Raw genomic sequence first — 19,009 nt, forward strand, 5'->3', positions numbered from 1 at the left:
CTCAAAAAGTTTTTAAAAGTCTTTAAAATGCCCCATGGTGGAAGTTACTTCCTCCCTCCTCCTCCCCTCGGCCCTGGAAAGAAGTCATTACATTCCTCTGAAAACGTCCTTTTCCTTGTTGGCAAAACTCCATTTGCTTTTGCACTGTTTATAAATTGCTTATATACCAGCTGATTTGGAGGTCAATATCTTCATAATAACACATCTGCTGGCATCTTATGTAACCGGATAATGATGCTCACTGTTTGGGCTTCCGATAGCGCTACTCATAAAAACATTGTATAATGCTAATTAAAAGACAACTCAGGGATCCCCTACAAAACCCCAAGTGTGAAAATCTGAATAGATTAAAAACTAGTCATTTGTGGAAGGTTAATTATTTTGACAGGCAAAGTGAGTAGTATTTTTTTCTTTATTGAGATAAGCCATCTTAGGAAAAAGAATTCAATTCGCATGTGTACATTACTGTGTTACATTACAGTAAATCTGCAGATATCCTAAGGACAACACATTTTTTACAGAGAATGGAGACCTGGATAACCCTTTAGTCCCTCACAAGGTCAAACCAACCTAGAAAAAATAAGGACAAGCGACGTCTGCAAATCTAATTTTTTCATATCAAGTAGGAAACCAGATTATGCAAAGACTGGCAACAGTCAGAGATGATCGCTTACTTTACAAATGCCACCACCTCCAAGATCAAAGTTCACAACATCCAGTGCAAGTCAATTGCAGCTCCAGGACTCGGGAACCTGAGATGGTATTTGGCTGTTCTGCTTTGTGTAATGCCAGTGTCAAGTTCCCAAGCCACCTCAAAACCGAGCTCTAATTCTCTTCAAAACTGAGCTCTAATTCTCCTTTTCTCCTTTATACTCCACTAATTAAATAAGATTTATTTTTTAAATGAAGGAACTGTATCATGTTTAAATGAAGGAAATGTTCTCTCTACATCTGCAAAGTAAATCAGTGATGTCAAAACATTCAGCAGCCTTTGGTTGTGAGCCCTTCAACCCCGGCTGCACTTCCACACTGCAGTATTTCTGGCAATTGAGACTGATTAAAGAGTGTCCTGCCTGCACCTGTCTCGAGTTGCTTTTTCCCGTGCACCAAAAGAGTTTACTGACCCCTCAAGATATAGTTCAATATGTTCCCTTAACCAGCAAAGCTGATTTTAAAAGTTTTCATTTTCCCAGTCACTCCTTCTGTTGCTCTGCACTTCGCCACAGTTACTGATATCAGTTCATATGGGACTGGGCTAAAACCAGACCACAGAAAATATGGAAGTTGCTGTTGATTTGTTTGAAAAAAAGTCTTTAGGTTATAGCCCCTTGAACAGGCAAGTGCTACAACTGAATCAATGGCAAACAGCAGTGAAGGTTTAGGAAGAAGGAAAGGAAGGAACATCCTACACTGTCTTTGTTGCCAGAGAAATCATAACATGGAAGTACATGCTCAATTACACTCAACATTTTTACGTTCTGTTTTTTTTTTCCCCTTGCGGTAACAGCAGATTACTGCTTGAGCTATTTTTTATTCATAATCTGAATTATTTTAGCAGATTGCAGCAAGTTTGGTTCTTAACACATCCATCTGCCTTTAATTAATAAAATGGTATTTATAAGCAGGCTGTTTTGAACTTAAGTAATAAAATCCTTTAAATCCCTGCTGTAAGTCCTGGCCTGGTGTTTTCTAAATATCTTGAAACAAGCACAATCTAAGTGCTACAGTGAGACGCATACTTACAGAAACTTCTTCTCCCTCAAGGAGTTCTTCAACAACAACAGTTTCCCCAGCTGTGCCAAAAGTTTTATCCTGCATTAAAAAGCCAATCTCTTCAGTTCTGTGTTTCAGTCATTTCATAACAGTCAAAACGCAACAAGAAAACTAACACAGCAAGAAAGATGCAGCACAGTTGAGACTGTAAATCCAGTCACCATCCTGGATATGTCAGCAGCAATGGTAAAATCTTTCTCCTCTTCTGTTTATCTTTTAGTAAGTGCAGATGTTAGCACAAATATTTACAAGTTGCAGATGACAGGTACAACTTTCTGGGTAATTCCTCTTGCTCTACCTGCTGAAGTTTGCACCCACAATAGTGAGGGTTATGGCAATGACTGCCAAGTCTGTGACCTAATCTGACCTTTCACTTTATAAGAAAGTACAGTGACAACATAATTTTGTACATCTGTAAGACTAACACAGTAAGGATTTTTTGTTCAAGACAGAACAAGGGGACCACAGGTTAAGATTTGTCCAATAACCACACACACCAAATTGTGACTGTAGACTGTATATTCTGGCCTTCAAAATACTAGTGTTTAAGATAACATCTCATATAAATCTGCATTGCACCACTGAACTGTAAGATGCTATGCTGCAGACACTGGCTGAGGACCTGACCTGTATAGATCTTATTTTCCAGCTCTATGTTCCTGACTGTTCAGATGGAACTGCTTCATTTGGGTTCTCTTCAGATTTTGATGCTTGTTTAACATCCTAACTAAACGCATGCTTAAATTGAAATAATTCCACAGGAATTTTACTACACATCTAAGTGTTGTGTATCAGGAGTTTTAAAGCTGATGTTGCATGTCAAGATACAGCTTAAATGCAGTGTTAATATTAGCTCACTGTAGTACCTGCTTTGTTATAGCACAGTCTGCTAGGATGCAAACAGAAAAAAGGCAATCCATGTTGAAATAAGTGCAGATCTTCAGCAAGAAACATTTTATTTTAGTCTACACATACTATGCCTAGAAAGAGTACTCTGTCACAAGCAGTAAATATAACATAGATTCATAGCTGTCCAAATAATGGGTAAAATATTTGACTTCTGCTAGCTAAATTCCTATTATATATAAATAAAAAAAAAGCATCTCTTGAGATTTTGACACTGTTAACAACTTTTTTTTTTGAGAACTCTTTCAATCAGTGCTTGGACTTTTCTACTCACCTGCATGATTTCATTAACAGCTTTACAAGCTGCTTCTTTGTTTGATGCCACAATTACTCCTTTGCCAGCTGCGAGGCCACTAGCTTTTACAACTAAAGCAGGGAAGTTTGCACTTTAAAGACAGAGAAGAGAGGTTCAACAATAAACACTCTATATTTCAAATATATATTTTAAGCATTCTGAACATGCCAATGGTTGAGAAAACAAAATACTCATCAGTATTATAGTAACAGTTTTGTGTTACCGAGCAACAGACAAATAAAATCCAGGATTCTCTTCTTATGCTATCCTGAGGATTTCTGCTTCCTGTTTTGTTTGTTTACCACTGAATTTCACTATGGTTCTGAAAGTTGCTATTCTTTGAATAATTGAATATCGTAGCAATGTTGGGTCAGCTGGATTGTGTCCTCTTAAGTAGATAACTATTTGCTGAGTAAGCCCACAATGCAGAATTTATACTCATGGACACACGTAAAAAAAATATAGAACATAATATGACTTTCAGACTGGATTTCATACTTTCAGATGGATTTCCATGGTTGGCAATCTGAAAAAAATGAAAACTTCTACCATATTCCCTTGTAAACTGAAGACTGAACTTTGAATTTTCATTAAAAGGGCAATAAATAAGGAACCATTAAATTATTACTGAAGTGTGATAGATTATCCTTTAAAACCTTTGTAGATGTTCTATCACAGCTAAGAGTATTAATACATTAGTAATAATTTGTTTTGGATACCTGGCACACTGTACACTGCTGGGAAAAAAAAATTCTATTACAAAGAATTTTACCTGTTAATGAAGCTACAGGCTGCTTTTGGATCACTAAAAGATTTCCACCTCGCAGTTGGGATCCCATGACGGTCCAAGAAGGATTTGGTAAAGCTCTTACTGGACTCCAGCTGAGCAGCCTTTGCTGTTGGACCAAAGCATCTTACTCCAGCTGCTGTCAAGTCATCAACAATTCCTAAAAACACCAACACAATTTTTTTTTTTCAAATCACCAGATCATTTGTCATGCAGCTCAAATCTACAGACGCATTAATTTGTAAGAACAAGTATGCAGAGTTATAAGCCATATTTAGATTTACCCTGTATCTTTTTTACAAGATGGGTGTCACGTGTATTTTTCACTCCAACCAACATCAAGTAACTCTGCAGTATATGGGGTCAAGAAGATCTGTTGCATTTTGTAAGATATGACCATCTTTCCTAATTTTATTACGGCTTTTAACCAAATAGTTGACATTAGTCTTTTATGAAGATAACAATTCTTGATCATACAAAAGGATAAAACTGAAATTATCACTGTTTAGATTTTTTTTTTTAACCAAGCCCCAGATTATTATTATTTGAAAGAATGAAAATTCCATTGGAAAACCAATATTCAAGTTTCTTATATGGCAACGCTTTGGTACCTGTTTTACTAAACTCAAACACTTTGAAAAAAAATTGAATAGTTAAGGATATTTTAACTGTTAAATTTCTCACATAATACTCTTTGAATTTTATTTTCATCACAGCACAATCCTGAATTTCAGGGAAGCTGACAGAGGATTTGTTTCTTTTCCAGCTGAAGACACTCAGATACTGTTGAGTGGTGGGAAAAAAATAGGGATAAACATTTACTTTTCTTCCTAAAATAAGAAGGCTATCTTTTTTAGTTTTCTTTCTCTTACCAGCAGCAAGAGGAACCTCTGGACCAACCACAACCAGCCTGATCTCCTGATCTCTGCAGAACTGAGCAAGCGCAGCATGATTGCTGACTGAAACAGCTGTCAATGACAGAAAAGTGTGGTAAGACTGCATTCACTACTGTTACTTGGCACTTATTTATCATATAACCATGTAGTAGGATTTTCACAAGTCTCACATTCTTGAACGGCAAGTCACCGTGAATCTGGAATAGAGGCATGCACTAATATATAAATATGCAGACCTACACATGTACATGTATGGAAAATATCCAGAGAAAACAAACCACTGAAACCCTAAGCAAAGGTTGTAATTTGACATGCACTGTAAACCCATCTTGCTCTTGAAGGTGAAAAAAAAGTTTCAGGTTTCCCTATACTGTCCACATGTTCTCATCTCTAGAAACATCCTCTTTGCCAGCACAAGAAGCATCACAAAAGAGCTAAATGAAAAATAACTCACAGGCAAAACTAAAAAAAAAAAAATAATAATAATATTAAAAAATCTTCAGCCAGTCTCCCCCCTGATTAGGTTCACCACAAAGCTTTACACATGTTCATGCCAGCACAGTGCAGGTGACAGGAACAAGTGGCTGCTGGTGGAGCTGCAATTGCTTTCTTTTCTTTCTTTACATAGTGCCAGCTAAAAATTGCTACGCTGAACAGTGACTTCACTGAAATAAAGCAAAATCTGAACACTTTTTCTTAAATTAGTAAGGGAAGGTACTGTAATTATGGGCAAAGATCTATTGCTAAGTTACAAAGATCTATAGGACAGTTACATTTCTATAAACAAGCACTTAACATGATAATTCTTGCAATGCCCAAAACTGTGTAAACAAAACAAAAAGTTTGCAAGAAAGACCATGATGTCAAGTCTCTTGATAAAAAATTTACGCAAAGGCAACGCGTAATGCAAGTTCCACTACTTTATCAAAAAACAAATAAAGCCAAGGTCCGCAGAGGACTGGTACATGAACTCACAGAGTGTCAAAATGCTGCGAGCATGGCCCAGCATGGATTGGCTGCCTGCACAGGGAGGAAACTGACACATCAGAGAACAGATCTACAAATGAAATAAAGTGCAGATCCTCCCTGGTGCTGGAATACTTGCAGTTTTGTCTATGAAGTCATGCTAGAGACCACACTGGCAAGTACGTGAAGATCTGATGTCCTCTTCCAGTCAGTTTCCAGGGAAGTGGAGGGAGAGAAATGAGAAGCAGTGATAAAGCATCTTCTGTTAGACACATCTACACAACTGTGTTGGCACGCACTTTGTGTCTGCCATCCCATATGAATAAATTCCCCCCTTTCACAAGAGAAGCTATTATTTCTAAGATGACATAAAAGCAACTATCTGAAACCTATTTTTTGATTGTAGATTTACCCTATCTAGGTGGAGTGGTGAGGAATAACAGATTAAACGCTAATAAAAACTACCTCCTTGATAATCCTTCAACAGTTCAATTACTTTGTTCCACCAAGATTTGTAAGTAAGGAATGAAAGGCCTTTGACACCCCTGTGCAATTTATCCCAATTGACTTCTGGCTCACAGAGAGCAAAAACAAAAGCATAATGTACTTGGCTTTACAGTACTGGTAAACATAAAGGTCAATATTGTCTTTCAGTCCCATGCGGCTGTTGTGAAAGCAGTTGAAGAACAGCAGATCCCAGCCAAAGAAAATGGGAGCTCTGGTGGGCAACTGAAGAGGGTCAGTCCCTGTTCCCCTGAGATCAAGCTACGTGAAAGGGAACAAGGAAAGAGCCTGCAAGGTGACTGCGCCTGTCATCCCAAATCGCCTAGCCTCAGGCCTCATGTACCAGCAATATGAGGGTGAACATGGTACAAGATTTACATTACATGGAAATAAACAGAAAGGAGTAAGTCACATTGTTAAGACGTAATTTTAACTTTTCCTCAAATCACAAATTTCCTTGTGATGTAGACCGAAGGGAGACATCTTTGTAGCAGTGTTTTCTTTCTCAAAATGACAGCTAGACATACATTTCAAACCAAACAGAAGGAACTTGGACCAGGATTTTCAAAGACACAGCTTTTTAGTTAAGTGTATTAGTTACCACGAGAGCTAAAATGCAGTGTTGTCAGGATGCTAAAATGCATTCACAGACATGCATATGTATATATCAAAATTCAGCATACCATTCTGTACAATTTTGGCAACAAATTTGCCCTGCTAGTTAAGTATAAATTGAATATAAATCTATATTTAGCCACTCAACCCAAATCTGTCTGTACTGTCAGGAAAGATTACAGACTCAAATTAACCATGAAAACTTTTTTGTGACTTTGATAAAGGCAACACCTGTATAATTAAAGTTTATTTATAGTTTTAAGTTCACCTTTGTGTTTCAGAAATCATCTGAGAACTACAGCTGTGATACTGATTAAAGGAAATCTCATGAACCATAGGGCAGGATGAACTTTCAGAGCCAAATCTTGATTATACCAAAAAACTGAAACAATGGTAGCACTTTCACAGACGCTGCTGCTCAGGCATATACAATATAATAGGGCTCACACAATTCTGTAAATCTGTTTTCCATTTTCTCCTCTCAGTAAAAATCTAGGCTGCAGAGCTACAATTAAAATGCCTGAGTAGGTAAGACAAATTATTCCCTTTCAATAAAAAAAAAAAGTCAACCTCTTCACAAATTCTAGATTCTTCCTGTCTCCCAGCTGGCTGAGGATGTCTTTCCTAAAGCACATATAAAGATACTGCCTAGAAAAAAAAGATTTTAGGACATGTGGTAAATTTCACGGACCTGGCTCAAGCATTATTATGTGCAAGTTCAAATATTTTGCATTGCTGAAAGTGCAGTGTATTTTGTGCAATAACAAAGCAAGAGAAAAGTGCAGCAGTTTTTTAAAAACTAAGCAAACTGAAATTAATGTTCATAGGCCATACAGGCTGGCACTAACTCAAATTAGCATGAGTATGAAGATTTATACATTTATGTATATGTATGTATAAAGAACTTCTGGGACAAGAAGGAAACGTAAGAACATGACCTTCCTCTCCTGCTTTCTTAGTCTCTCTCCTGTGAGGTCAAACAGCACAAAAACCTAATTATGATACTGTGTATGCTCAAAGAAATTATGGACAAGGTTATTTAAACTTCCTGTAATTAAGCATTCCAGTGGAGTTAAATTTGATAATTATCTGCTGTATAAGAATTTGACATGAGATGGTAAAAATAAAATATTTTACTCATATAAATATAAACGTAAAAACTGGAGGCATATAATTAGTGCTCACACGTACACTGTGTTAATTTTAATTCCGTATGTTATCATGTGGAAAGTTAAGCTGGTTGCTTAAAGCACCTATTCATGATCTGGTATATAAAGAATAGGAATTTCTGAGTAATTATCCCTGGTTTCGTACCGATTCACCTCCGGGCAAGCACCTTAGACAAGTACTTTTTAAACATAGCATGTAATATTGCATTTGAAAAACCTTAAGCTTGATTTTCAAAACTGATTATGGACAGCTTCAGTTACAGCTGTCCAGTTACAGCCAGTTAGTCAGAGCTTACCAGAGTGAGGCTAGTAGCTCAAAACAGGCAGCCAGTACTAAAAGAAATGTTTAAGAATAGTCCTAACTTCCTAAGATTGCCAAAACAAAGACAATTTTTTCTAAAGTTGACCTTTTCAGTTATGAAAGTATTCTCAGGAAAGGTTGTAAGGATCACAGCCCTCACTGTACTTCTGGGAACCAAGCAGTGCTTCATACCCAAAGCAGTGTGCTCTGCCACTGTCCCAGAGGTGCTGGCATTTGCTGCAGACACTTTTCAGCTGTTCACCAAACAGCTGCTGAACCACTGCATAACAAGATAAGCCATCACCCCTTCCCTGAGAGGATCCTGGGAGGCAGGAACCACTAAAGCTATCTGAAGATGTACTCCTGCAGGAATTTACAGCAGGCAGATGGAGTTTTGGCTGCAACCCCTACTCCAAAATCCAATGAATTAGCTAACAAAACTGAGATAAAATTAATCAAGTGGTGGCTGCACGAGGCGTTGCTCAGATACTTATTAGCTGCATCCATATGAACTTAGAAGTCCAAAATCTTCAAATAATAACAACCTTTTCACATTAACAGGTAAGATAAATTAATGGAGTAAGTTTGATTAATGGAATAATTTACTTGCTCAGTTATCAGATTTTAAAACTTTTTACCTGAATTTGAAATTTTTCCATTGTCGGCAGTCCCTGCATTTCCAGGAGCAACAAACACTTGTTTTACATGTGGGGACTGGGCCAGCTTCCAGGCCAGTGCATGCTCTCTCCCTCCACTGCCGATCACAAGCACTCGATCAGCCATTAGTCTGCACAAAACCAAACACAAGCAACATCGCCAGAGTTAGAAGTGCGAGGTTAGGAAAGCAAGAGCTTCACGGAGTGTAATTGCTGGGTGCAAAGAACTCTGAGCGGAGCTGAATGTCACTTTGTTTCAGGCAGTGATGTTTCCATTGGGGATTTGTTGGTTTAAAAAAAAAAAGTACGTGGAAAGACATAACTGACTTAATTAGGTGTGATAGAAAATAAACGTCAAACGGTGAAGTAACCCACAGGGCTATCCTGTTTTTCTTTTATCAGACTGGCAACTGTTCGGAGTTGTACTGAAGTCTGTGAAATAGAAAAAACTTTATGACTGGCCAGGCTGTGATTTGTAACCTATACACATTCCTGGTGAATCCAAGCCTGCAAAGGACAAAGCCTCCTCCTTTGTATTAATTAATTGTATTAATTGTATTAATATAATCTTACAGCATCAGAGTGCTGAATGTGAACCTGAAACATCTGGTGGAAATATCGGAAAAATGTCTAAATACTACATGAAAAGGAAAGACTAAGAGAAATGAAACAGGGCAGTCAGCTCCACTCTTTAACAGAATGGTTCCCTCCACTAAGCAGAGACCTAACACAAATTCCCCTTGGGACTGAATGAGTCTTGTAGGCTGTTCAGAGTTTTACAAGGCAGTTCAAGACAGATTTGCCTACATGTGTATTCTCTACATATTTATTGGCGTAAGTCACCTCAAAATTGCCATCCCAGCAATGATACCACACAGCTAGCAAGGGAATAGAACATTTCACTAACACCAGAAAAGAACACTGGAATTCAGAAAGTAGTTCATGAAATACAATAAGTACGTATTTCTTTACATGGTGTTCCTTAAAAATCAAAGGCTAACTCCCTATGGTTCTCAAAGAATAAGCTGTAATAGTCACGTTAGTCCAACTAAGCACACAATACACACGCAGATGATGACACTGCACTGGTTAAGGTCCGAGTTTTATCAGCAGAAGTCAAGGGGTACCTGGCAAAGCCATTCAGAGAGGCATGGAGTGAGCAGCTAGACAGAGGAACCTGGTCCTAAACCCAGTAGTATTCATTACTTCCAAAAAGTAATCTAAAAGCTCTAAATCACAACAAAGGCAAAATAAGCATCTAAACACATAAAATCATTTCAAGCACTAAGTGATGAAAACAAACAAATGCAACTTTGTGTGGAAGCTGGCATGATTTACTTTGAGGACTTTGCAATGACAGCGTGCCTCCATGCTGCACGAATCACCTCCCCTTGTTCAAGGGGAGGGACGCGGCCTTGATAAGAGCCTCAGCCCCACAAAACGCTCAGCCTCCCTGTTGCAATACTGGCACACAAAGTGCCTAACCCTTGGTCACTGGCCCTTGACCCATGCTTGCCAGTGTGTGCAGAGCCCTCCAAGGCAGGCATGGGGGAAGGCCTCACACCACTGCTGGAGCACACAGAAGTGGCAGCTCTCTTTGGGGTCAGAACTCCTGTGGGAGGGCGAGAGAGGGCCAGCACAATGTACATCCTCAGCATGAGGGGAAACAGACCTACCAAAACCAGATTTCTAAGGGAAAAGTGATCTTTCCAGAGGCAAACCAGATGTTCAGCCAATTGATGGGGCAGGGCATGTGTTTCTCCCCCATCCCAGCTGCTACTCAGATAGCTGCTACCACTCCCCCCCCACCAAGAACTGCCCGGATAGCTCTGCAGACCTGCCACACAGAAGCCCAGCTGTCCTGAGAGCCTGGACTCTGCAGGAGATGGCTTCTGCTCTGAGGGCTTGTGCAATGTGCGTGCTGAGCCTGGTTATTAAACCCAAGACCTCCATAACACACTTCAGCCCCCACGCAGTTTAGAAAACACTCCCACACCATTTCTTTATCTATTTTAGCTCATTAATAAAGGAATGATTTGTTCAGAGAATGATCATTTTAGGCAAAACATCCAGTCAAAATAAAGACAAAAGAAACATGAATAAAAGGACAAAACACAGACAGTCAACACTGAGTTTTTAACAATGAACTAAACATATCAGAGTTAAAATGTAAGTGTAGTTTCATGTTGGGAGAGACCAAAAGCTCTCTACTAAAATGTTTGACAAAATACATATTGCAGAGTTGCAATAAACCTCCCGGATTCCTTAAAATAAGAAAAAAAATATCTTGGAGTAAAAATTAACAGTTACAAGAAACTATTTGGGATGCAAAGTTATGATAAACCTCTTTGATATTACAACCTAAGCAAAAAAGAAAATAAATATATAAGAGGCTGGCTACAAGGAAGGGTTATGTTAGATGAAGACAGTAACCTAGGGTAAAAGAATGCTGTGTAAAAGAATAAACGTCAAGTAGCAGACAGCTGTCCTACCCCTAACCCAGCAAGCATGTTTTCCAGTGCAGTTCACAGTCATCATTAAATAATAACAATAAGTTGAAATATACATGACAGCATTTTTTTGCAGGTGTATCAGAACTGAATGCAGAGTTTCAAACCAAAATGGAGAATACACTTACGCTATCCTATGCGCTCTTGGCCTGAGAAAAGTAATGCTCAGGAGTTCAGGAATGAAAAGAGAAAGGTGAAACGCAGCCTCTAGTTAAAATGTAGTGCCCTGCTCCAGTGTTACCGCCCCATTGATAACACTGCATGCCTAGCCATTGGACAGGTCAGTTCAGGTGGGAAAACAACAGAAACCCACATATAAGTGGTTGAGAAATGAGCAGGAAAAACTTTGCAGAGCAGAAGCAGCCTACTTTGTTGTTCCTGCATACTCAGAATAAATTCTGCCTCAAATTATTTTTTGCAGTTGAAAAATATCCACAAATCAGATCATAAACATTCTCTATTTAAAAATGATGCTGTGCATACTCCCATACATTTCAAAAGCATGGAAGAGTATGATGCATGATGCACATTCATGCTCCATTAAGTCTCCTGCATAAAAACAGTAAGAAAGGTTTCAAAATCCGATGAAACTGCTGTCAGTTAAAGTAACTCATCTTGCAGATAAATCAAATAATCCTTTTTCTTTCCTAAAAGTAGCATATTCTAATAGTCATCAGCCAAAAAAAGAACAGATATATATAACATAAAATTTTGTATGGGAGCAGTTAAATGGAATAAACCATGTATCATGTGTCCAAATGAAATGTAATCATTCTGTAATAAAAAGTGAGAAAAACACTGTTTTGGCCATTTGTTTTAGCTTCAGGAACTCAACTTATTTGTGCATCCCCCCGATAGTATCCTAGCAACTTTTGTTTAGGGATGCAGCTTAACAAGAACTTCTGGTGGCAATCTCATTTTAGGAGGCCCAAATCCAGTAGTGGCAACTTTTCTTTTTCACACTGACTGTAAAGATGCAGAGTAGGCCCTCCACTGCCCAGTAATATCATAGAATCATAGAATCCTTAAGGCTGGAAGGGACCTTTAAAGGTTCATCTAGTCCAACTCTCCTGCAATGAACAGGGACATGCACAGCTAAATCAGGTTGCCCAGGGCCTGATTCAGCCTCACCTTGAAAGTTTCCAGGGACAAGGCATCAACCACATCACTGGACAACCTGTTCCAGTGCCTCACCACCCTGGCTCATGTCCAGCTTTCCATCCACCAGCACCCCCATGTCTTTTTCGGTAGGGCTGCGCTCAATCCGTTCAGCCCCCACCTTGTATTGGTAGTGAGGATTGCCCTGACCCAGGTGCAAGATCTTGCATTTGGATTTGTTGAACCTCATGAGGTTCACCTGGGCCCACTGCTTAAGCCTCTCTAGCTCCCTCTGGATAGCATTCTGTCCTTCTGGTGTGTTGACTGCACCCCACAGGTTGGCGTCATCAGCAAACTTGTTGAGAGTGCACTCGACCCCACTATCAATGTCACTGATGAAGATCTTGAAGAGTATTGGTCCCAGCACTGACCCCTGGGGGACACCACTCGTCACTAATCTCCATCCACACTGAGCACCACTCTCTGGACTTGATCCTGCAGCCAGTTCTTCGTCCACTGAACAGTCCACCCATCAAAAACATACCCTTCCAACTCGGAGAGAAGGATGTTGTGAGATACCATGTCAAAGGCCTTACTGAAGTCCAGACAGATAACATCAGTGGCTCCTCTCTTGTCCCTTGGTGCAGTGACACCATCATAAAAAGTCACTAGGTTGGTCAAACAGGATTTGCCCTTGGTGAAGCCACGCTGGTTCTCCAAAGTATTATATGTGCCTCCCACTGGAGAACTGAACTCTAGTCTCCCACATGAGAGGTGGAGATACTTACCACTATACTAACAAGGAATAGTACATATCCTGCATTAAAAATGAAAAATTCCAAGAGTGACATTTCTTTTTACTTTTGTCATGGTTTTATGATTTTTTGTTATCGGTATTCCACATCAAAACATCATGTAGTGCACTGGGAGTTAAAGAGTTAATGCTCCAGTTCCGTGGACTGCTGATTTCCAGATACCTGGTTCTCAGAAGAGACGAACTACATAGCCCAGAGGACTTTGCGTTCAGAGGGAAAGATAAAACTCCTTGTAAGTCACAAGACGCTCACTTTTTTTGCTGCCTCGGAGTGTGTGTTTCCCGCCGTCCTGCCTTCAATTCTTAGAGTAAGGCCGTCGGTTTCGGACACTCTCTCTCTCTTATTTGATTTATTAGCCTCAATTCCAATTATATTGTATTGTACTGTGTTATCTTGCACTCCGATATCATATTTAGTAAATTAACTTTCCTCCTCAGATCATTCCCGCTGTTCTGTTTTTAGGCCCATCTCTCATTTCCCTACCCTTCCCCTTCTCCCTTCCCCTTTCCCACGGCATGGGTCCTGCCCCATTAGTCACAAAACCAGGCCTAACCGGCCTGTAAACCATCAACAACCCCCTCCTCCCTTCCCCTCCCCTTTTTTTTTTTTGGGCCGGTGGGCCTGTGGGCCTGCTGTCCCCCTGTCACAGACACAGACAGATCTAGAGATAACTCCGTGACAACTCTGTCATTAATCCAGGATTTAACAACTTGTTTTCAAATGACCAAAACCCATTCACAAAGTAGACCATCTCTTTTATGAGAATTACCACATGCATGGGTTTTTTGGAGGAAGTCTGTAAAATCTTAAATCTTCTCATAAAGAGGCAGAAGTCAAAAAGAATCCGAAGCATGGTACATTATTACCATAAGTAAGCACTGTCTGCCTTTGTAAAGAAGGAAAGTCTGTTTGTTTAAAAGATGTCTTAAAGACAGATGGCATTTTAGGCAAGGATCTATTACCAAGTTCTTAGACAAAATAAGAACAGGAAAGCAAAAACAAGCTAATTACTCCAAGTATCCAAGAGGGGAGGACATGAGAATACAGTGAAGATGATTTCCAGACCCTGTTCCTGAGGTTGCCAGCAGCTAGTCAGCAGGGATGAGCATCAGCCTAGAGACCTTTATCCTCCCCAAGGATGAAGCTCATTAAGAAGCTGGGCAACTCCTCCACTTGGTCAGGGCCTGTGGAGTGGAGAAAATAAAGAGAGCAGGGCAAAACCAACAACATCTAACAGCTTTCCCCGTACTGGCTCCTCCATAACGCACAGGGAGATTTCAAATCCAGGCAGAAGTGAGATGAGACTACTAATTCAGTAGCTGCCCCTTTCCTCGTAACAGGGAAGGGACATGAGCCACCAGCTCTTACTAGAACTGATTCTGTGCACAGACTGGAAAGTAAAACTGAGCTCCTTTGCTGTATTAATGCAAAGCTTACAAAGATAGCTGTTTAAGTGTACGAAAACAAACTCCTTAAGCTAAACCACACCACCACCTGTCCCCCCTCCAAACATATTTCTGCCAGCTGAACTGACTAACTGTGCAATCAGCCAACAACTAGAGGTACTAAAAGCAAAGAGGTGGGACAAGAGAGATGGGCACTAAGAGCTAGATGTCAAGACCTGCCTTTTAAGCTGCAGCAATCTAGTGCATCACTGCACACATAACACTGAACCCTTGCCACTGCCTAATTAAAAGCTGCAATACTTTAACTTTCCAACACCGGGATTGTGGTAACCCGATGCAGGCAGTCAGGTTTCTTTATACAAAATATATGGTCCAAGACTACAGTGTCTTAACTCCTACTTTTCCTAGACGAAAGGTTATAAAACAGCCAAAAAATGGCTTAGTAGTGATAGCACTTAGTCCAAATACAGAGAACCCAAGCCGAGCATCACCAAGAAGGTCCAAGCCCATACCTCCCAGTGCCTGGAAAAAAGCTCTCCTCTGATATCAAACTTTGGACTAAAGAAGAAAGTTCACTGTTCCTCCTGAAGTTAGGCAAAAGAATAAAAAGAAATGAACCCTCACAGGACACAGAACAAAAAATCAAAATGCTCTGCAATTCATGTGCCACTCCACCAAGCATTCCAGCCAGGCCTGTTTGTGCACTTTTTTTTTTCATAATCAGCAACAGGATAAAATATTAAAAGAATGACTTTGAGCAGAAGCCAAAACCTAGGACTTTCTCTTATCAACAGCTGGGCTGCTGTGTACTGTCCCCTTGGAATCTGCCATCCTTTACTTGGCTCCTGCATTTGCCAGCACGGTGCCAAATCTCCTCACACTGAACCCAGCTCTTCTGCTCTCTGAATTAATGCTAATCAGAAGGCTGAAAATAGAGTCCACTGCACATGATGATGAATACACAAAGATTTTCGTATATGTGAGGTAAAGGCTACAAGCGCACAAAGATTTCAGTACACACAAGGAAAACTCCCAGCTGGCCTTCTCAGAGAACCTTTGTCAGCTTCTGGACCCTGTTCAAGCTTGGATAAGAAAACAGAAGCTGAAATGTGCAGGCTATAGGTTGACCTACCGGTGTTTCACAGTTGGCTTATGCTGGTCCTTCCTAGCGCAGCCTTGCACTAGGTCCCACTCTCTCCTCTACCTCCAGCCTCTTGCCGGGGTGACAAATGTGTGCAGTCACAAGGATCAGGAAGCCAATAATGCTGGAAAATTAACACCACAACAGTAACTCAGAGAAGTCATAATTATAAAAAGGAAATTAACAACACTCTCAGATCACTTGATTATTCAAGGAGCCAGAACACCCCTGGTTGGAAACACCACTTCACAGTGTACCTTCTCACCTAACTGCTTGTTTCACCTTTTGCCCCAGCCTGCTTACAGTCACAGGGACAGTCAAACTGAGGAATCAGAACTGGATGGGGAGAGGATGTTTCTAACAGGAATCAGTTTCCTGAGTAAAGTCACAGTGCCAACTGTGCAGGCAGCTTTGTCAGTGCAATGCAAGGTACAGAAACAAATAGCCATGATGCCTGAACTGGCAGAATGGTCAAAACACAATGTGCCTGCAAGTTTGAACTAGGGTAGCACGTGGCTTGTACTTGTGGAAACTGATTCTGCCTTTGAGCTATAACATTTAATTTCCTCAGGTTTCAATACCAGAAAGAGTTGCTTAAAGAGTTCAGAGATCTCCATAATCAGGTTGTTCATTTATAATTAACTTCTGGCCCCTAGAAGGCCTGCATCCTAACTGGGAATAAGCCATGGATCTTCCATGGCCTGAACTGAAAACCTTTGAGACAGGTACTATCCTCCAAACAGCTGGACTGTGCATTGCTTAAGCAAAACACCACCAGGCATCTTGCTACTACAAATAAGGAGCTAATGGTGGTGTTATTCCCTCTGCCCCAAAGCACTAAATTTGGATGACTGAGACTGTGAGAAAGCTGAATGCCCTACGTGTTTCCATAGAAGTCTGGAATTACTAATACGAACAACTGGGCAAGAACCAGAAGGAACAGGGAGGCTGTGGTAAGGAATATCCTTTCTATTCCAGCAATAAACAATGAAGTATGTACTCAATATGCTCATTATTTCAGGCTTCCCCTAGATGGATTAACAGAGGAAAAAAAAAGCCCAGTATTAAAGTTCGTTGGTGAGCCCCCAGCTTTGCAAACACCAGGGCTAGAATTAAAGTCAACCAAAGTCCACAGCAAGAAAACCCAGAAGTTGAATATTTACTTTAAAAGCAAATATTTCACCACTTTTTTTTGAAGCCAGACAGAGGGAAAAGCACATGAATAACAGCTGCGTGCGCTTTAAAATCATTTAAACTGCGGCACATTTAGAAAAGTTAGATAACAGGTGCCCCCAAAGTACATTCGGGGAGGAGGCAGGCGTTTTAAATAAAAATCAGACAACCAGCAGCAGCCATCGCTTCACACGGCTCCTTACCAGCGTGTGAGGGAAGCGCAGGGCTCCAGGCAAGAGCCAGACCCCGCCATTTTGCATCGCGGGCAGCGGGGAGCACATGGCCCCGCCGCCACATCACTCCCCAGCCTCTCGCCGGCTGCCAAGGCCCGGCCGAGGGGGCTGACCCCGAGAGCGGGCAGCCCGAACAGCCCGCGCAGCGCGGCCTTCTGCAGAGCGAGAGAAACACTTACTTTCTTCGAGGGGATTTTAAGGATGGGGAAGGCATGCTCCTCCGCGCCGCCCGAAACTACAGTACCCAGTGGGCGCCGCGTGGGTCCGGGGCGGGGGCTGAGAAGGGAAAGTAAAACTGTGGCTCGGAAACCAAGGAATGGGCTTTTGCTTTTAAGTTCTTCCGATCTAGAAAAATCTTCATCCCCATCTCAGCGAGCTGCTGGGCCCAGCAAGCGAGAGATCCACCTGAAAAGCCGTACATATACGGAGATGACTGTATGGTTTTGCCTTGGGAGCGTGGCTCCAGATTGCAAAGGTGTACTACAGTAAGTTAGCAGGATGGTACTGTGCAAATATTCGGTTTGTTTTAATGCCCTTAACAGCTTTAAGTGCTGGATAGGAGCGACCCTTTGGTCTGTCTTATTTTGAACTTAATGAAACCAAAGAGCACTGGGCAACTTTTAGTCAATGTAGCATAAAATTGTGCAACACTGTAATGAAACCAGATTTGATCCTTACGTTTGTACTCCCCCAAGAATTTGTGTGAAAACTTCGTTGTTCTTTGAAATTAGTTTATGAAATACAGATTTAATAAAGATTACTTGCATATTTCAGCACAGCTTTGGTTCTTGTTTTCAAAAGGAACATGAATAGATAGATACTCAAAGTAGTATTGACAGCAGCAGAACTGCTATGGGTGAAGTCCCATAACGCTTGGTTTTCAAACCAAGTGTGCAGTGTATCAGGTACAATCACTGGTTGTGGCAAGTTCCAAGTAAAGCTTCATTTAATTCATCAGAAGATGAATCAGCACCTGAATAAAGGTATATAACTAAGGATGTTTTTCTTATTTATCAGCAAATAAAATAAAAATAAAGGAGGAATTACTTTTCCTATGGGGCTGTGGATGCTCCTTTCTACCAAATGACTTTTGTAGGTACTGTTCTGTGTTCATTTTTAGGCAGCCAGAGCGAAAGATGCAGCATTCATTAAAATACTTTCCTGTTTTTTGTTGCTCTCTTCTCTTTCTGATAGAGGCCTACACTTATGGGGATAAACTACATTGAATGAATTAGTTGAGAAGGGTTCCTTTTCCGAAGACTGTTCACATGAGGGAAATCTAGATGTCTGAAACAGATCAAGTGAAGCGTTTTCACTTTTTAGCTCATTGAATATCAGAAATATTAATATCTAAATTATGTTAATGTTGACATGGCATGAAACGTACCATTATTTGCAAAAATGCCTCTCAAATATAACTGCTTTGTGTTATTACTCGATATACAAGTAAGCAAAATGATCCAAATACCAAGCCCATTATTTTTACTTAGTTCATATTAAAGCAGACCACTTCCCAGCAATACACGATAAAAAACAACGGTGCTATTAAAGGGTCTTATTATTAAACCACATTAAATTGGAGGTTGACGTTGCAAATAGAAACCCCAGCAACAATTAGAAGTTTCCCCTAAGCCTTGAGGGTTTTAAAAATTTATTTCAGATAAACTAACCCCCTCAGTTACAACTTCGGGGAATGAGAAGGAAACCTATGGGGGTGAAATGGTGGGGGTCTTCCAGGATTGTGGTGTTCTATAGGACCGAGGCA

At 40.5% G+C, this 19,009-nt stretch overlaps 1 protein-coding gene across 4 annotated transcripts in view; it reads right to left on the reverse strand.

Annotated features, from left to right (window-relative positions):
* Positions 1 to 19,009, reverse strand: part of LOC110402542 (trifunctional purine biosynthetic protein adenosine-3) — a 41,649-nt gene that overhangs the window by 21,633 nt on the left and 1,007 nt on the right. The window contains exons 1-7 of one of the 4 annotated variants that reach the window (XM_021404742.1): positions 17,424 to 17,559; positions 15,830 to 15,962; positions 8,851 to 8,999; positions 4,634 to 4,729; positions 3,747 to 3,921; positions 2,954 to 3,065; positions 1,744 to 1,812 (exon numbers count right to left, since the gene is read on the reverse strand). In XM_021404742.1, the coding sequence (XP_021260417.1) occupies positions 1,744 to 1,812; positions 2,954 to 3,065; positions 3,747 to 3,921; positions 4,634 to 4,729; positions 8,851 to 8,995 (597 nt within the window). In that variant the 5' untranslated portion in view covers positions 8,996 to 8,999; positions 15,830 to 15,962; positions 17,424 to 17,559. Of the gene's footprint in view, positions 1 to 1,743; positions 1,813 to 2,953; positions 3,066 to 3,746; positions 3,922 to 4,633; positions 4,730 to 8,850; positions 9,000 to 15,829; positions 15,963 to 17,214; positions 17,355 to 17,423; positions 17,560 to 19,009 lie in introns of those variants that run through there. The other 3 variants (XM_021404762.1, XM_021404753.1, XM_021404767.1) reach the window with 3 other exon arrangements.

The sequence above is a fragment of the Numida meleagris genome, chromosome 1, assembly GCF_002078875.1.
Source record: "Numida meleagris isolate 19003 breed g44 Domestic line chromosome 1, NumMel1.0, whole genome shotgun sequence".
Lineage (NCBI taxonomy): Eukaryota > Metazoa > Chordata > Aves > Galliformes > Numididae > Numida > Numida meleagris.